General features: G+C 31.6%; 4 protein-coding genes across 4 annotated transcripts; 1 reads left to right on the forward strand and 3 right to left on the reverse strand.

The window, feature by feature from the left end:
• Positions 1-2,086: 2,086 nt before the first annotated feature.
• Positions 2,087-3,894, forward strand: LOC122578462 (acetylornithine aminotransferase, chloroplastic/mitochondrial-like). The gene is made up of 3 exons (XM_043750433.1): positions 2,087-2,579; positions 2,651-3,091; positions 3,188-3,894. The coding sequence occupies exons 1-3, from the start codon at positions 2,127-2,129 to the stop codon at positions 3,722-3,724; spliced, it is 1,431 nt and encodes a 476-aa protein (XP_043606368.1). The 5' UTR covers positions 2,087-2,126; the 3' UTR covers positions 3,725-3,894.
• Positions 3,895-5,090: 1,196 nt separating this feature from the next.
• Positions 5,091-6,392, reverse strand: LOC122609684. Its single transcript, XM_043782632.1, has 2 exons — positions 5,886-6,392; positions 5,091-5,446 (listed from the first exon to the last, which is right to left on the reverse strand). The coding sequence occupies exons 1-2, from the start codon at positions 6,170-6,172 to the stop codon at positions 5,350-5,352; spliced, it is 384 nt and encodes a 127-aa protein (XP_043638567.1). The 5' UTR covers positions 6,173-6,392; the 3' UTR covers positions 5,091-5,349.
• A 2,135-nt stretch (positions 6,393-8,527) lies between these two features.
• On the reverse strand, positions 8,528-9,975 carry LOC122579079 (chlorophyll a-b binding protein 13, chloroplastic-like). The gene is made up of 3 exons (XM_043751170.1): positions 9,792-9,975; positions 9,533-9,694; positions 8,528-9,128 (listed from the first exon to the last, which is right to left on the reverse strand). The coding sequence occupies exons 1-3, from the start codon at positions 9,927-9,929 to the stop codon at positions 8,619-8,621; spliced, it is 810 nt and encodes a 269-aa protein (XP_043607105.1). The 5' UTR covers positions 9,930-9,975; the 3' UTR covers positions 8,528-8,618.
• Positions 9,976-13,304: 3,329 nt separating this feature from the next.
• Positions 13,305-13,616, reverse strand: LOC122610714. The gene has a single exon (XM_043783682.1). It carries the CDS (start codon positions 13,614-13,616, stop codon positions 13,305-13,307), a length of 312 nt encoding a protein of 103 aa, XP_043639617.1.
• Between the last annotated feature and the right edge of the window lie 6,523 nt (positions 13,617-20,139).

The raw sequence follows: 20,139 nt of genomic DNA on the forward strand, positions 1-20,139 counted from the left end.
AGGATATATATGTTACACTTTTACATAATGACGATATAAAATTATAAATAGATCAAACATGTTTTTTTTTGTGTTATAATAAAATTTCCAAAAAAAGGTTATCTCTTTTTTTTTTTAACAAATATCAAATTACGAACTTTAAACTACAAAATTTATGTGTCTAATACTTGTAAATTAGCATGACATTTGGAGTAAGGTTTATACTACAAGGACCAATATCATACTTTACTCTTAAAATTTTCAATTAAAATGTTAGTTTACTCTGTTATAAAATATTAGAGATAATTAAAGACATGTTAAATTTTTACAATATCGTAATTTAAAAAACATAGATAAGGGATATTGAAAAATAATGATGTTGATATTTTTAAAATCTTATTGTTTTTCTTATTATTATAAGCACTATATACATATCAGTGATATCTTTATTTAAATATTACAAGATACTATTGTTTTAAAGTTAAAATACTTATATTATCAATATTAATTACGTTATGTGATAAAAATTTTATATAAATTCATAATTTGATGTCAACATATGACATAAAACAAAAAAAATGTTATAAATAGAAAAACAAAAAAATATTTTAGAAACAATAATAATATAAATGTTAGAATTATTTTCCATAATTAGTAATTTTTTATAGGCTAAAATGCATTTTAATACACTTAACTTGGTTGACTAACTTGGTTGAATTAGTAGTAAATTTGTAGTTATTATCCTAAACTTAGTTAACAAGGTTTTTTACTACTCTATACTTACCAATAAATCTTTAAAGTTTAATATAAATTAAATAACTAATATGTATGAGGTTAATTTATATTTGATAAATCATAAGTAATTAAAGACAATTAAAACTATATATTATCTTTAACACAATTATAAAACTTTAAATATTGACTTTGGAAAAAATATATTTAAAAAAATAATAATAAACATTAAAATTTTATTTATTATTATTTAAAATTTTGAAATAAAAAAAACATAATTACCTTATGAATAAATAAATATTTTCATTACAATAAGATATATCTATATAATTCAATAGTTATATTTGTATTTGATCATATTTTTATTGAAGTTCTTATTAATTTGTTTATAAAATAAAAATGAATTAATTGTTCAATATATATGATTAATCAAGTATAAAAAATTAACCTATAAAATACATATAATATGTTTTTTTTTGCATTTAATAATTAGTGAGTTAGAGCATTAAAATATCTTGTTAACCAAGTTTATGATATTATATTACACCTTTAATAATTGAGGGTAGTAAAACACCTAATCAACCAAGTTAAGAGTACTAAAATGCATTTTGGTAATTTTTATAACTATAAAATGTAAAAAATTAAGTTTTATAATTAGGACCATATTTAAATTTATTAAATTAAAATTAAATATAAAAATTAATAAAAATATATGATATTAAGTTAATTAAAACTTAAACTTAAAGACTTAAAGTTTTTCGATTATTAATTATGATTCTTCGATTATAAATTAAAACTATGTTTTAAGCAAAATATCTATACTAGCTATTATATAAAGCAACAACCATTTTCTCTTTTTAAATTACAAGTTTGAACTATTCAAAAGATTTTTTTTCTTTATTCATTAATTTAAATATTCCTGCCTAATATGCGTATAATACCTTTATAACGAAACAAGAGATAGTATCCGTGTGTTGTGGCGTTGAGATGGTGGGGTGATAGGTCATGTCATAGAGTATGATAGCCAAATGCGTTAACCGTACGAGCTCCGCCCTCAGATTTAAAAATTTGTCGAAAATATATGGGATGACATTTCTAATGAAAGAGCATGAAATTTTAAAAGCACCCATATAATTTTTATAATTTATTGATATATTGTTTTTGAAATAAAAGATTTTGAATGAAATAAAGAATAAAATGATTTATGCATTAGAAAAAAAAAAATCGGTTATATTTGATGAGAGATAAAAATAAATGAAAATGAAAATTGGGTAGAAAGTTGAGCTGAGCGGTCATTGACTACGACAGTCTAATTCAACTCCACCTACTACTCTCCTTCCTGCTTCTTCATTCATTCTTGTCCAAAACCCTAACTATCAACCCAGTTCATTTTAATAATAATAATTTAATTAATAATGAGTTCAGTTTACAGCAACTTATTATTATTTCCAACAATCATCAATAATAGTAATCATAATCATACTTGTAATAAAGTCATCCATATAAACAGAAAATTCACTACTAGTAATTTTCGTACAAGCAGTAAATTACATTCGCAACTAATCGACACCACTAATAATGTAGTTACTGATAATCAAAAGGAATTGGAATTGGAAATGGAAATGGAAAAACAAGTGATGGAAAGGGAAAAGAGAGTGATAGTTGGGACTTACGGCAGAGCCCCTGTCGTGTTCACCAGCGGCATTGGCTGTACCTTGTCCGATATCCACGGCCGTCAGTATCTCGACCTGACGTCGGGTATCGCCGTGAATGCGTTGGGCCACGGGGACCCTGATTGGGTTCGGGCCATCACGCTTCAAGCCAACACCTTGACTCATGTCAGCAACCTCTTTCACACCCTCCCTCAGGTATTCCTTCCTTCCCTGCTCTTTTATATATTAATTAGTATTATGATGATGTTTTGGTGCACGCAACACAGGTGAATCTTGCAGAGCGACTAGTAGCCAATTCATTTGCAGACCGTGTTTTTTTCTCCAACTCTGGAACCGAAGCTAACGAAGCTGCCATTAAGTTTTCAAGGAAGTTCCAGAGATATACACATCCTACTGATAAGACGGACCCGCCTCCTACTGAATTTATCTCGTTTACCAACAGTTTCCATGGGAGGACAATTGGTGCGTTGGCCTTGACCAGCAAACAGCATTACAGAACACCTTTTGAGCCCGTCATGCCTGGCGTTACTTTCTTACCGTATGGGGATATTGATGCTGCTGACGACCTGATATCTAGTGGTAAAATTGCTGCAGTGTTTGTGGAACCTATTCAAGGGGAAGGTGGAATTTACAGTGCGACCAAAGAGTTTTTGAAATCTTTGCGTGTTGCCTGTGATAAAGCCGGATCTTTACTGGTTTTTGATGAGGTAAAGTACTAATGCAGTAGTGACTGATTGGTAATGAAACGAATTATTATGATTCTTTGTATCAATGAAATGCAAATTCTGTGTGTCTAATTGTAGGTTCAATGTGGGTTGGGTCGGACCGGTTATCTTTGGGCACATGAAGCTTATGATGTAACCCCTGATATAATGACTCTTGCTAAGCCTCTAGCTGGAGGTTTGCCAATAGGAGCTACACTAGTGACTGAACGAGTAAATACCGCCATCAATTATGGGGATCATGGAAGCACTTTTGCAGGCGGACCCCTTGTTTGTGCTGCTGCGATAGCTGTCTTTGATAAGATATCAAACCCGAGCTTTTTGGCTAGTGTCACCAAGAAAGGTGACTACTTGAAAGAAATCTTGAAGAAAAAAGTAGGAGGAAACTCACACGTGAAAGAAATACGAGGATGTGGTCTTATTGTTGGAATCGAGTTGGATGTGTCCGCAACACCACTTGTGGATGCTTGTCGGGAGGCCGGTCTTTTGATATTAACTGCTGGAAAAGGAGACATTGTTAGACTTGTGCCACCGTTGATAATTTCCGAGCAGGAACTGGATCATGCTGTTGAGATCATATATGAATGTTTACATGTTCTTGATGGAAAGAATCCTTAGTAGGAGCATAGTGGACGGGGGTTGTTTTTGTTGTATTACATAATGACGGGGTCTGTTTTTTCATTTCTAGTTCGGTGTACCTAAGGTATAACCTCATGCTTTATGCATTGTTTTAAGATTGCTTTATAAGCTTCAAGCTCTATTAATCATGTAGTCTGATCATTGGTGCATCATTTTTGTTACTGATTAGCAGGATTTCGATTCATGTTTTAAACTGATTTTTGTCAATTTATGAAGTAGAACCCAGTTAGTCAGGTAATAAGCTTAGATATAGTCATGTATCTGAAGAATTAATTTTCTTGTAACTTTTTACTTGATTCTCTTTTATTATCTCAACCATCAAAATTAGAAACTGATTGTTGCGATTTCTAGTCTTAATAGTCACTTTAGACCTGCAATTAAACTCCCCTTTGTACTGCAAGAAATGGACATTGGCGAGTCAGAAAGTTTGCCATCACATTACTTCACCAGTTCTGAAATTTCTTTCAACGATCAATCCCCAAAAGGTTATCTCAAGGCCAAATAGATAAAGGTATGTTTTTACATTTGAATCAATGGCTGTTTGTTGCCTGATTTTCTATGTAGCAAATCCCACCCTATTAATGTTGTCATAAACGCTCCGAAATTTTGCAAATACAATATTTTAGTTATTATAGCCGTTAATTGTGCTCGATTTTTAATTAGATGGTAGTGTCAATTTACTCTTGAGCAGACATTAGTGTGAAAACTGGTTTTATATTATATATATTAAAAAAAACTGGTTTTATATATGCTTTTTTTTTAATTGTTAACTAATCAAATATTTCTAGGTAGTAAGATATGAAGTCTCTCCCATGCATGCATGTATGTCTTCTTCTAAATAGTATGTGCGTGAATACACCCTTATGATAAAAATGATCAAAGTCAGGTTCTTAGTAGCCACTCAACTCTTGTGTAGTTTGTAGATTACATCAGGCTAATGTAGCAATGTGAATTGCCGATTTGAATTTGGACCAATTAGGTTATGTTTTTTTTTTTTTATGGGTAAAAGGCTTTTAGCCCGGTAAGTATGATTAGGTTATGTTTATATGTCTGGCTGCTTTAAATATACTTGAGAAATTTGAAAATATCCGAAGCCGAAAAACCAGCTGAATTCACATAAGATTCAAGCTGGTTGGTACTCTTTATATGTTTCAGTTATCAGTGAGTGAGACTCTTTTAGGAATCGGTTTCAGCTTACCTTAGGAAGTTTGCACAACCCGGATAAATTAAATTTGCTAAATATTGTAAACCTGGCTGTAGGGTATAACTTATCATTGACAAACAATATATACAGCACCATACCTTAATCCTAAAAATAGTAATGCAAGTATTTTTCTATGGTGACTAGCATTATAAACTGTTCCCAAAAAATTGGGTCGGGCCTCTTAGGCAGTCCCAGGTATTTTGCCAGGCATACATCAGATAGGAAGAGACATGCATAACAGTAAGACCATAATAGACAGGACATCATGACTGGCATTATAAACTGTTCCCAAAAGTTTGCAAGACAAGACTAATTAGTTCATGATAGACTCGGTACTTACTGTAAATAAAGTGGCCTCATGGGTATACAGCAAGTTGACACTATAAGTAGATACTGACAGTTAATTAAAACCTAGAGAGCCCCCGTCCAGTTGATCAGTTTGAGCAGTCACCCCTCTTGCTGATCCCCTTGTTGGTTTTATGTTGAACCGTGGACTCCTGTTATTGGTTGTATGAAATAATCAGGCCACAAGGTGAAAGAAAATGAATCAACAAAACACGTTTTCAAGCATTCCATGAGTGCTCCTTATAATTAATAACCGTGGATGAGTAACATAATCACAAGGCTTTAGTTAATATGGTGTGAACCTACATGATTCCTTCTTGGGAAACAATACCACCAAATATGAGAGGGAACCCTGGCTCTACTATACTACACAATGCAATGCACAATTTAAACTTAAATATTGCCTCGGGAGCTTTATGTAAAAATCCATCCCTATGAAATGTGTGATGTACCTGACTGCCATTGATTTCAAATAGAACAGGTTGGTCTCACACAGGGAATCTTTTTTGTATTTGTGTGCATTAGTGATAGTATTACAACAATCTCATACAAAGCGAATTGCCACCCATTTATACAATTATACGGTTATACCTTAGGGAGAAGGTCCTCGCGGCTGCCTTGTTCAAGACCTCTTCAATTCTTTTGACAGCCTCTCCTATACAACTATGGACGAAGTCTAGCATCTTTGGCTCTATTTCCTTGATGTCATGGAACTTCTGCTGTAAACCCAACGTGACAATTGAACCACCACCTATATTTCTACTACTGGTAGTGTTCCGGTGGCTGTTGGAGCTGACGGCCAACCCTGATAACCTAATTAGAGGAAAACGAGAACGTCCACCACGTTTGACAATATCAAGTTCATCACTTTTAAGCATGGACCATAGTCACCATACCAATAGTGATCCAGACCGGTTGACACTCGTCTCTTGGAGTACAACCTCACTGTAGATCCACCGATGAGTCTGTTGCAACAAATGTCAAATATTGAAAACAAAAGTCACCCGAAAGAAACGTGGGATGCATATATTGTGTTGACGTACCTGATAAACATATATCTTGTTCCTGGGGTCATTGCCAGTTGTGTAACATGTTGGCTTTGTGAATGGACTAATCTTCCCAGACACATCCCACTGTGAAAGCCAAGTTAGAATAGAGTATACATGATGATGGATTATGTGTGTGTGTGTGTCTGTACGTGCGAATGTTTAGTACAGTACCTCATGACATGTACGTTCGTCTCCAAGTATTCCGAAGATGAAGTCAGGAGAATACGATAGAGTAAAGGTGGTGGCTGAAATTATGACCATCTCTTTCGGATCATCATGATAAGGAGACTGACGGAGGTCCAGAAAATGTGTGTGAAAGCCCTGGATGCGTGGATCCATGAATTAGTTGGTTCCGGTGTGGGGTTGGGCCTGCTGGGGTAAGTTTGTTGATAATGTTGTTGGTTAAGAATGCCTTCGCTGGTCCAGAAAAAGCCATTGTTGTCACGAGCAAGAGCGGACAGCTCACGGACAGCATTGGCGGCAACAAGGGAATGGTCAATATATCCTCCTCCATCCTGGGCGGTGGTGGTGGTGGGGGTGAAACTAGTCAGGAGCTGTATGTTTGTATTTATAAATAATGTTGTAAATAATAATAATAAATCATTAATTAATAAGAAAAGTGTAAATTATTATTAGCATTAAAGAGCCGAGGAGGAGGTTATAGTAGTAAGTGTAACACCTGTTGTTGATCAGTAGGATGAATATTACAGAAGGGCGGAGGAGGAGCAAGAGCGCCATCAAGCAGTTTCAATTCCTATTCCTGATGGTAGGCAATTAAACGATCCTGTTTCCAAATACACAAAATTAATTGAAAATTACTTACTAAAACCCACTCTTAATTTAATTTAAAGTATACGAGAGCAAGTATTCGCGCGTTGCGGCGGTGAGATGGTGAGGGTGATAGGTCATAGGAGGTGATATGTCATAGAGTGTCATAGCCAAATGCCTTAGCCGTACGGGCTCTGCCCTCAGATTTAAAAATTCGTCGAAAGTATATCGAATAACATCTCTAATGAAAAAACATGAAATTTTAAGAACACCCATATAATTTTTATAATTTATCGATGTACGGTTTTTGAGATACAAGATTTTGAAAAAGTTAGAGAAATAAAATGATTTATGTAGGAGTGAGAAAATTGTAAATATTAATGTATGATCATTCAATTGTTTCATTGAATTCAACATCTTCTCCAAGCTGGACTGTGGAACTTCTTTGTGTTGAACACAAATCATCCAATCCAACTCGTTTAATGGTTTAGCATAATAATTTGACCCGTCATTCTTTCTCTTTCTCAGGGTTATATTTATATACATTTTTTTTTACTATCTCTCTCCATCCATCCTTCCCTCCCTCCCTCCGAAACTCAATCTCTATATGCCCCACACGGGTTTATAATTTGAAAAAACATAAAATAATAAAAGATCGTGATAACTTAAAATGTTACTCCGTAGGGTGATGCTTTAAGTTTGAGAAGGAAAATGATAATGATAGTCACTAACAATTTATTATATGCTTAAAAACTTATACATTATATATTAAAAACTGTCCTCTGATTTTTCTAACAGCAAAGTATAAATTTTAATTCATCCAATTAGTCTTTACTGACAACCCTAAAGCTGTCATTAACAAAACCCATTTGAGAAATGCTAAGTTTATAAATTAATTACAAACATTTACAAATTGACCTGACAAATTAAATGGATCAATCAAATGTAAAATTAACTTTTCTTTTTTCTTCCTTTCATTTCATTGGTCATACATGAGTTTGTATAAATTTGTTTGTAATTTTAAATTTTCTAAAGTTTAATTTTTTCAACTTTGATTTTAAATAATATTCTTTATATTAGATAATATGTAATGAAAGTTATATAAATTAATTGTGTATTACAATTGTTTTTATTAATGTAACTTTTATCAAATTTTATACTAGACAAAAAATATATATTAAAGGTCAAAGTTTAAAAATAAATAATTTAAACATACAGTTTTTTTCTTCCGATATCCCGGTCAATCTTGCTATTAGGCTACTACACGATCGGTACTATTGTCAAATCGTGTCTTTTATGTAACCACAGCTATACATTAATCACGATATGCGTTTGGAACATATCAAACATCTCAAAATCATTTTCCATCCAACAATTTAATTGCTGTGCTAAACTGATATTTTAGAATCAGCAACATAACAAAGACAATATATGTAATAATAATAATTTACATATCATTCTCATTCAATTCATAGCTCACAAGAACAATCAACAAGCCACATGTGATTTATGAACCAGGCACAAACTTGGTAGCATAGACCCATGCATTGTTAGCCACAGGGTTGTCCAGATGGTCCAAAAGGTTCTCCAATGGTCCTTTCCCTGTCACAATTGCTTGCACAAAGAACCCAAACATTGAAAACATTGCAAGCCGCCCATTCTTGATTTCTTTCACCTTCAACTCAGCAAAGGTTGTTGGGTCATCTGCAAGTCCCAACGGGTCAAAGTATTGACCTCCCGGGTACAGGTTGTTACCATCTCCTACACCCTCAAGCCCATTAATACGGAATCCTTCAACGAGTCCCATAAGGACAACTTGAAAACCAAGCACCGCTAGTATGCTTTGGGCATGGACTAAGTTAGGGTTGCCCAAGTAGTCTAGACCGCCTTCAGAGAAGATTTGAGCTCCGGCTTTGAACCAAACAGGCTCCTTGAAGTCTACTTTCACCCATTTTTCAAGGACTTCCGGGGTGATGCAACCGAATGCTCCAAGCATTGCCCATCTCCCATGGATCACCTAAATATCGGTATTTAAGCGTTAAGTGGGTAAGACACACAACAACAACAACAACAACAACAACAAAGACCCAATCCCTGAGCGTGGTATGGGGGTTGAGCTGTAGACAGTCTTACCTCTACCCAAAGATAGAGAGACTGCTTCCATAAGGACCTCCGTCCACAAAGAGGTGAAAGTCGAAAAGTGTAATACACGAACTTGTTAATATTGGATGGATACCAAACCACTCTAACTAGGCCAGTAAGTCCAACTATAACAGTGGTGGCTCATGTTTATTTAATCTATAATCATATATCTGAACTATATATCTGTCATGGTTTATATTTCGTAATGAAATGATGGCCTGGCATAAGTAGCAACATAATAAGCTAATAGGCCAAGTTGTTACTGACAAGATAAAATACCTCAAGAGCCCGGTTCTTAGCGAAAGCCTCAGGGTCAGCAGACAATCCAGCAGTGTCCCAGCCGTAGTCACCAGGGAACTCTCCAGTCAAGTATGATGGTGTTTGAGCCGAAAAGGGTCCCAAGTACTTCACACGGTCCGGTCCATACCACAACTCATTTCCCTGTTCAGTTTCACAACGTACGTACGTTTCATGATTAGTTAGTTTAATATATATATATACGAGTAAGATAATGATAGATATAGGGAGAGATGAATACCATGGTGTATTTGCCATTGACCATGGAGACAGAATCTCTAAGGGAGTTGGCATTGGAGGTTCTGGTTTGACCACCCAAGAATGGAGTGGCTCTAACAACAGTGGTGGAGCTAGCTGAAGTTGCAGCCATGGATGCCATTAGTTAAATGATAGTTGGAAAGCTTAACTGAATGAGATTGAGAAAGATGTGTGCAAAGGAGAGTATGTGTAGGCAATGGAAATTTTGAGACTTGTGGTTCATATTGCATTATGGTTTAGTGACAAATAAGCAATTTCATATGAACCAATCAGATCACTTGAAAATATTTCACATATCTCCACTTCATATTTTTCCTTATCTACATTTTATCTTTGTATTTGTTATTTTCTAAACAAGGTTTTTATATTTAAAACCTTGATTCCGTGAGATCAAGTTTGTTATTTTTACATATTTATTTTATCTACCAAATAACTATAACTATAAATCTTTGAGAATTATCTATAATAATACATGTTAAAGCATTTCTCAATTAGTAAGGTGATGTTCTTTTGCCCTTTAATCTCTTAACTATTTTAAACATCTCCATTGCTATAATTATAATGCCTCTATGAAAATATTAAGTATATTATTTTATTCGTTTAATCAAACTTCCCTTTTTTTTATTGCAACTATTATGTATAATATTATAACATACCGTATAAGTACTTAATGCACAATAATCATAAATAAATTTAAAAAAATTGGTACCAATATGAATTCTCTTATTTTTATACTAGCAGGGTACGTGTATAATGCATTGAGACAATGGTGTCGGCAATGAGATGTGAGAGTCTGAGTGACAACTGGTGGTTATTGTAGTGGTAAATGGATAATGTAATATGTCAAAGGTATTGTAAAAAGGGTTATTTAAAAAATATTGTAAATATTTTTAGAGATAGAAATAAGATCAATGTAATATGTAAAACGAGTGATACAAATTATTAAGGGTACAATTAAATTTTAGAGAAGTTAGGTCAAAATTATTAAAAACTTTCGAGAGAAAAAAAGAAAAAAAAAAAGGTAAAAGCCATTAAAGGTAGAAGTTGTTCATTTTTAAGATTTGGCCCAAAGCAAAAGCCCACAAAAGCAGTAGAATGAAAAAAAAAAAAAGAAAGAAAAAAAAAAAAAGAAGAGGAATTGCCCAAAGTAAAAGCCCACAACTGACCTTGGTAGTTTTTTTGAACATAACTGACCTTTACAAAAGTTTTTTTGAACATAACTGAAATATTTACAATATTTCATATTTTTGTGCTTGATAATTTAATGACTTTGGCAAGTTTGTTCATTTTCAACTTTAATGTATTCCACGAAAGGTCATTAAACTATCATTATTGATTCGTTCATAAAACAAATAGTTATCTTCCGAAGTTATTGTGATTTTGAGTTCTTGCTTCAATTTTTGTCAGCCCCATAAATGAATGAGATGGTGAACGAATTGTTGAATAATAGTGATAGTGATGATTATGGATTTTCTATTCTCGAAAGTAATCAGTAAGAGTTATCGCAAAGTTTGGTGTAGTCTCATTTAATATTTTAGCTAAATTAGGAGCTATATATAAAACTTGTGTTAGTATTAGTATACAATCCGTCGTCTAACACTCTCCTTATACAAAAGGAAAGTTTGATATTTTATACTAAGAAGTAAGAAGTACTCGTAAAAGTTAGCTGAGTACTACATCTTTTAATTAGTACTAAAATCTTTATATAACTTGATTTCATATACATATACATACATAATATAGATATATACTAACAACTAAAGTAGGACTACTTTTTATAATCCAGAAACCGAACACCATCCATCCATCTATCCTAGATAGATGGATAGATAGATAGATAGTAACAATTATAAATATGATATTTCACTTCATCACTTGGGTCCCCATAAAATCAAATGAAGCACTTTCTCAGCCTTCTCAAGCTCCCTTACTCTCTTATAATCATCATCTCTTTTTACCTCCTTCTTTGACACCCCTTTGCTGCTAGCGGCAGCATCCGCTGCTGATGTCGTCGCTAGCTGCTGCTGCTGCTGTTGTATTCGGACCATCGCGGCCTGATACTTGCATCCACCATGGTTAATGCCACCACACATTTTTCAAATACCTTTATTTCTTGATCACTTGATTTCTTCTATATCAATTGTACCAAAAAGAAAAACAAACACGTTAAAAATATTTGATTGTGCTTGTTATATTAATTTGACTATACAAAAAAACGTAAAAGCTAAATTTGTATATTTATAGCAAACAAGTGGTACATACAGTAGTAAGTAAGTAGATGGAATTATTAAAATATAGGGGCGGGTGGGCGGCTAAACTATGGGCTTTGCCCTTGGTGACTACAACACTTGTTTGTTTTTTTCTTTTGTATTTTCCGTCTCACTTGGAGTATACACACTGCCGTGTCTAAATTACATGTAACAACTAACTTATTCTATTTTTAATTTTTATTTGTAAAACAGTAATTGCATATTGCACGTGATACTAAACACATGTACTATTTTTTTTTAAATGTGTTTATATTCCTCCAGATTTTTCCACATTCATTTTTAATTGAGACGACTTAAAACAATTAGATTGATTGAGTCGTTTCAATGGGTAACAATAAAAAAAATTCCTTTCTTGTTAACTAAAAGCAAGTTTATATATGAATTCATTTTGATGATGATTATTGATTCTTTTTAAGACAAAAAAATAAGACATAGTTTTAATATTAAATTGAATTTTGTTATTTATAAATCATAACCTTGAAATCTATAAATAGCACATTATAAAATGAGAGAAGATCGGCAAGTTGTTTCTAACTTGAAGAGTTATATTAAAAACATTTAAACCATTAAATAAAAGTTAACGGTCAAAATTTAAAGATGATTATGGTTAGGAATGGAATGGAAGATCATGATCATCTTTAAATATTATTTGCTGCATCAGAAACAAGACCATGGAAGAAATGAAAAGATGCATAACATAGTCAATAATACCACGACACTTCCTCCACTCTCATGCTTATTCCATATAAAACTGGAAATTCTTAGTCGATTGGTTAATTGGGTATTCCATTTCCAACATATTATATACATCGCATTTAACGAAAATAAATTTCAGAAATGAAGGAATACTCGAATATTCCAGAAATTACAATTGCAATATTTATCTCATCCTCCTTTGAGGCCAGGCCATTGTTAAAATCTCTAACGCTAGCTTTTCCCGACACTATGGTTTTGGAAGCGAAAGGCCAAAAGTGGATCAAGTCATCAGACAAGTGCTTAATAAACCAAATTAATAAAGATGTCCATTTTTGGGTGAAATAAATAATTTGAAAACCCCATAGCATATAGTCTATAGATAATCGTCGATTAAAAAAAATTATATAACAGACATTATTCATCAATGCAATTTGAGAGCATGCATATAACATCTCATGGATCGATCGATATCCAAAAATATTTTGGATATATATATTACATATAGATCGAGAAAAGACTTTACCAAAAAATTAAAACTTAAGAGTACTAGGACCAAAACAATTCATATCCATAACCTTTTTCATCGATTCCGCCTGTGTTTTCCTTGATCTATATTTCCGGGTTGCCAATTCAGAACCAAGAGTTACAGATCTAGTAGACCGATGATGATGATGATGATGATGATCAACAATATTAGTATTATGCTTGTTATAAGACGAAATAATCTTCCTTTTTTCATTATGGTAAAGCGCCTTGACCGGGCCGTTCCACCGGGCCACACCCACGCCCATGCTTAACATCACCAACCAGCATGCTTTTATTGCATTGTTATTATTGGTCATTTCCGATCCGGTTGATTTTTATTAGATTTTTGTGTGAATTGGGCTAGCTAGGGTTGTGAATATAAATGTGAATAAAGTCATTGATAGTTTAGTGAATTCATCCCCAAGTTATCATAGACTTTTTATTTTGCAGAAATTTATTTAAACTGATTTATTTTTATAAAATATTTTTTACATATCTTTAAAGTTTTCATATGTAATATAGTGATCTTTATCTTTATATTAAATAAAAGAGGATTCTTGTGATATCATAATTCCATAAATATTGCTTATTTGTCACATCCAAATTATTTCTTAATGTTAAGTTTGTTTTTTTATGATGCTATAAACACTTTTATTCTTAAAATTTATTGCATTTTTGTTTTTGTTATTTTATAAAAAAAATTCAGAGATATATATTTTTTTAGAAAAAAACTCTAATAAATTATACATTGTCTTATAAGTTTCATCGTCTAAATAATTTTATCATAACATATTTTTAATTATTCACATATTATGTTAATAAACTAATTATAACTTATAAGATATACTATTTTGAGGAGACGAGTGCTCTTAGACTATCGCAACTTCGGTGGCAAAAATACGATTTTATAAAACTTTGATTGATATGCCCGGGTTAAACCCGGGTTAATTAGCTAGTTGCTTTAATATATTTCCTTTTCCATATATGTAACGAGCGTAATTAAGTCTCATCAAGTACGCGTATGATCAGCGAGAAATTTGTATGAATGGGACTTTTATGCTATGTAGCATCGGAACGGGTACGACTATGAATGACAATGGGCCGGGTTTAGATAATCCCGGACCCGGACCCGATTAAAAATTACCATCCCAGACCCGACCCGACGACTCCCCGTTTAATTACTAATTGTCGGGTAACGAGTTTCCTCACGGGTAGTCGGGGACCCGTTATTAGTATTAATTTTTTCGGAGCAAAATGAATAAGTGCATTATGAAATTAGGATATATGAACTTTTGGTTACTGTACATATACGTCGAGATGAAAAAATTGCTAGCTAAAATATTTGTATTTAATTTCGAGAGGCTCAAGTTTAATATTTTGTTGATTCAACTAAGTGTTTTTGGAGAACCATTAAGGGATATGCTTTAAATGTAAACATACTATATTATTATGTATTTAATATATAGGAGTCGGGTATATGGGTTCGGGGCGATTTCGGGTATACGGGTCGGGTATACGGGTTTTCATTTAAAACCGTACCCAGACCCGAACCCAGTAAAAGTATTAAAACGATCCTCATACCCGGCCCTAGACCCGCATACCCGGACTCGAACCCGGACCAAAAATACCGGGTTTCGGATTTTCTCATCGTGTACGGGTTTTTTTTGCCATCCCTAGGTACGACAAAGGGGTACGGGAACGATACAGGAACGGGGAACGGAAAAACAAAAAAATTTAGGATACGGGTACGGCAATAAAAAAATATACAAATATAAATTATATCAATTTTTTTATAAAGAGAGACTTGAGAAATTATATATAATTGTATATGTATAACTGTATAATACATGTTTGATCAGTGATCACTTATTGATTGTTTAGTGTTCCATAATTAGTTTTGGTATATAAAAAATTTAATGTTGATCAAATTGTATATAATATAGCCTGTTTGGGTTTGAGAAATATAAAAAGTCCATTAAAACCTGGATATTAATTAGAAACTGTATGGAAATTTCAAAAAAACGTTTCGTTATCTATAGAAAATTCAAGGGATGTTTCATACGTGTTTCGTACGCAGAAACGTTTCTATGGAGTTTCGGAAACGGGTACGGCTACCTGTTTGGAGTTTCGATGCATCATAGCTTTTATGGTCCCTTATGTTATTACTATAAATTTGACAGATTTTTATATATGTTACAATTTCACGACGTATATGTTATTACTATAAATTTGACAGATTTTTATATTATGCTACAATTTCACGACGTATTTACTTTTTGAGTTTTCATTGAATAATATGTTTTGTTTAATTTTGGACGGCGAATTTTAACTTTAGGGGTCTAGATTATGGTGTCTTAATCGGGCCCGCTAGAGCACCCCAAACACCATATACCTCAACCCAATGGGAGGAAAACCCCCTATTAATCCGCCTGAATGCACAACAGTTAATAGAGATAAACTTTTCCCCCTCAGATACGTTACTATTAGATTTTAGGTTCGTATTCAATATACATGTGATATTATCAATAATTTATTATAGTTTATTTTATAAAAATAAAAAAATTTATCTTAAAAATATATCCATCAAAGTTATATTATTTATTGTGACATGCTTATATTATAAAATCATAATATGAACACCTAAATTACTAGGACTTCAATATAAGGACATCGTTTGTATACGGTTTACTCATTTTTATGTACCATCCTCCTAATTCATCCAATAAAGTCGAAACGTAGACACTTGACATTCACTCCTGATTTTAATATGATACACAATCTTGTTATGAGCATTTTAGTGAAAAATGGACATGATATTTATTCACAGACTCCGATACTAAAATGATGAAAACTATGTACCTTTAAATTCGTAAATGGATGAAGTTTTTGGATTTAGGTTATTTGAAAAACTTAGTATTTGCTTTGTCTTTTAAAGGTATTTCCATGATCCCGTAGAGATATCAAAACACCCACTCGGCCACTCATTTAGTCACAATTCGATCACTTTCTAAGAATTACTCGTATAATTAGCCATATACACATTAATCATCACTTGAAAACAAATTAAACACATTCTGTCAAAAATATATATACTGGTGCTTGTTTTACAAATTACAAAGAAATTCGTTGGTAGGTAGCTAGGTAGTGATGAGAGATGATGATATCTCCAATTAAAATCTAACGGTATTGGGACCAAAACAGTTGATGTCCATAACCTTTTTCATACACTCGGCTTTTGTTTTCTTGGATGATCCGTATTTACCAGCCATCATTTCAGAACCAACGACCATGGATCTTCTTGTTCTAGTAGTAGTGGCAATAACGTCTTCGACAGACTTGTTATAAGTAGAAACAATCTTAGTTTTGGCATGATGATGAAGTGCCTTAAGTGGCCCGTTCCATCTTGCTACACCCTGGTCCTTTAACGCCTCCACGGCGCCTATGCTGGCCACCACCAACCAAGATTTTATCATCGCTCCGTGCATCTTTTGATATGAAAATTGGTTAGAGCTGTATATGAGTTATGAAAAAACTTCGATGATTATATATTGCTTGCCTGTTGATTTGAAAGATGTTGGAGGAAATATATATATGGATGGGCCGATTGTAGGAAATGTGTCCATTGAAATGGGAAAAACAGGATGCGGATTAACCCATGGTTTATAAAAGTACTTTATGTTGATTAAGCAGTAGTTTGGTACTTTTTTCTTTAATTTGTATGGTTTTGGTGGATTCCCGTGGGTGGAACAATACAATAAGCTGGTTTTTAAATAAAATGAAATAAAATTTGATCCTTGTTTCTCTCTAAATATATATATAAAAAAACTTTAGTAAGTATATGAAATTCAACTTTTAATTAGATCTATTAGATCAATGTCATATACCTTATTTAAATTTTTTTGAATTTTGTTTTGTTTTAATAAGTTTAAATTATTATTATTTCCTTGTTAAAGTTTGTAGACATTAATAATTAACGTTTTTAATCATATAATTATGAAAACTAATATTTTTATATTTTATATATTTTTTATTGTTAAAATTTATTCTTAAATTTTTTACAATAAAATTTTCTTTTTTAATGTTATACGTTTTTATTAAATTATATTTTTGTATAGGATTTTTATCATATAACAAATAAAATTTGGTTATAAGGATTTTTGTATACGATTTTTATCAAATAATGTTTTATTAAATCAATATATTGTAACTGGACCGGATGTTAAACCGACCTTCTTAATAAAGAACTAAAAAATAAATATGGAGTTTATAGTAAGCTATCATAGTTATATGTCAGAAAAATAATTGAATGAAAATTGCAATGATATTATGTATAATTTTAACTTAGATTAACAAAACATGCAATATATAGATCAATAATTAAATTGTTTAGTAATTTTAGTGTATTAATAAATTATTCAAACAAAACGTTAAAGCACAACTACAATGACCATGTAGACATATCTGGATGAATGAAAGACATCAAAGAAATGAAAACCTGACTTAGCGAGACCTCTAATAGATGATGTATCCATTTTCCATCTGTCGGGTCACTGTTAACGGTATTAAACGACCGTTATATAACTTGATGTTTTTTAATGGTTTAATTCTTACATGGTTAATATTCATCAACTTATGATATTACAAGTATAAAACTTTAACATATCATTAGCTATATATGTTTCCTGCGTATTACGCGGATAATAATCTAGTTACTTTCAAATAGTAAAAGCTTTCAAGATAATATTTTCTCGTTTATTACCCCCATGCCATATGAAATAATAATTAATACAATGTTAGAAATATACGCTTGTATATATAAAAACAATTGTTTGTCGTTACCATATAAGCTTATCAGTTTTATTATGGTTTTAAACCTTAAATCTATAAGATTTGTTAAACTTTTAATAAAAGTAACTAAAGGAGGAGTAATTATAGAGTAAATTTAATTACAAACAAATGAAATATAAAGAGAAAATGGAAAAAGAAAAAATTAATGAAGAGAATGAAGAGAAAAAAAAGTGTTTTCACGTTTAAATGTCCACTTAATTTGTCACATCAGTTTGTAACGTTTATTTGCTCTTTCTGAAGCAACAATATGGATGTTATAGTAGTGCCAACATCGAAAGACGACTTTGTTTATTGGCTTACCGCTTACCAAACTAAAATTTACTTTATTGATGTTACGTTAGTAATGCATTGACTCAACACTTTAACAACTTTTAACATTAAGCCTAAATTGTTATCTTGGTTTATTGGTGGCACGCTATCATTTATATTTATAATAAATATAAATATTAATACTGTAAACCATATTATGTTAAAATAAAAAAACATATTTAATTTAAAAATTAAAATAAGTAGTAAAAATAACTTTATAAATACTTTAAAATTAGTACTTTGTAACTTCGAACTAAATGATTCAAAACTCAAGGGCTAAGTTAAAAATAAGTTACACACAGAAATAGAATTAAAAATATACGAGTAGCAAAACTTCATGGACTAAATGTGAAAGTCAAAAACTAATTGGCCTAAACAGAAAAAGTTGGGAGGCTGGTGAGAATATCCATGAAAGGCATTTGGTAAAAGTATAATTGTACTCGAACTAGGAATTGAATGCATTGTACGAAAAAATTATTATAAGTAGAGGCTCACCCCTCAAAAACCTATGTGTCATCTCCACACTTTTTTACAATATATTTTTTATATTTTTATTTATATATATACATATACATATATATATATATAAACAAATAAATAACACATTTAAATCCATTTCTAAATTTGTTTGGCAAAAGTTTCTCAATATAATAAATACGTGATTTTCAAAAGTAAATATATGCCACTAATAATTAACTAAAAAATGCATAAACATGTATATATTCTAGAAAATAAGACTACCTCAAAGATACTATGTAATATTAAAAAAAAAATAATCTAATATACTTATTTTGAATACTATATATGTATTAAAATTCATCTATTATGTTATTTTAGATTGATATATGTTTTATTTTCCTCTCAATTTTTTTTTACACAATGTTTAATTTAGTCTTGAAAGAACATATATATATATATATATATATATATTGAACTATGGTTCTCCAACAATTTTTAGATCAAATAACTTTGAATCATCGGTTATGGAAATATCCACTTCTTTATGTTTATCAAATTAGAAGGTATATACTTTGTATTGTGTAACATAGGTTTAATTTAATATTTTTTTGAGTTTTATATCAATCTCCCTAATTTTTTTTGTTATATATGTAAATCACTAACGATTTTGTTTCTTAACATTTAAGGACGTTCATTGTTTATAAGGATGCAAAATAGCACACATCATGGTAAGAGATAACTTTAAAACTATGTAGATTTCAAGTAATTCGAGTACATTTATCAACCATAAACTACAACTATTACTAAACTCCAATGAATGCAAGGGCCAATGAATAACATGGATGTCTAATTTAGCAAAAAATACTTCTATCAATCATCAACATATCTTTACATCTAGATTAGTTTTCTATATTTCATTAACGATATTTTAAATGATCACGCAAATATTTAAATAGCCGTACATCGTGCGAGTAAAAAACCTAGTTACATATATAACAATTAACAAATAATATACAGTAGTTACGAAAAATATACTTATTCCATGGATGAAAAATAATATACAGTAGTTACAAATAATATAAGCATGATGGCAGCAGCCAAGTTCAGGTTGCAATTACGACTAATGATGATGACGATTGTTTTACTCACACTTGCGAGTCGTAAGTTTTCGTTTTCTCTTTATCGTTTTATAAATTTGATTTAATTTATAAAAAAAATACAAGT

This window comes from Erigeron canadensis, chromosome 8 (assembly GCF_010389155.1).
Source record: "Erigeron canadensis isolate Cc75 chromosome 8, C_canadensis_v1, whole genome shotgun sequence".
Classification (NCBI taxonomy): Eukaryota; Viridiplantae; Streptophyta; class Magnoliopsida; order Asterales; family Asteraceae; genus Erigeron; species Erigeron canadensis.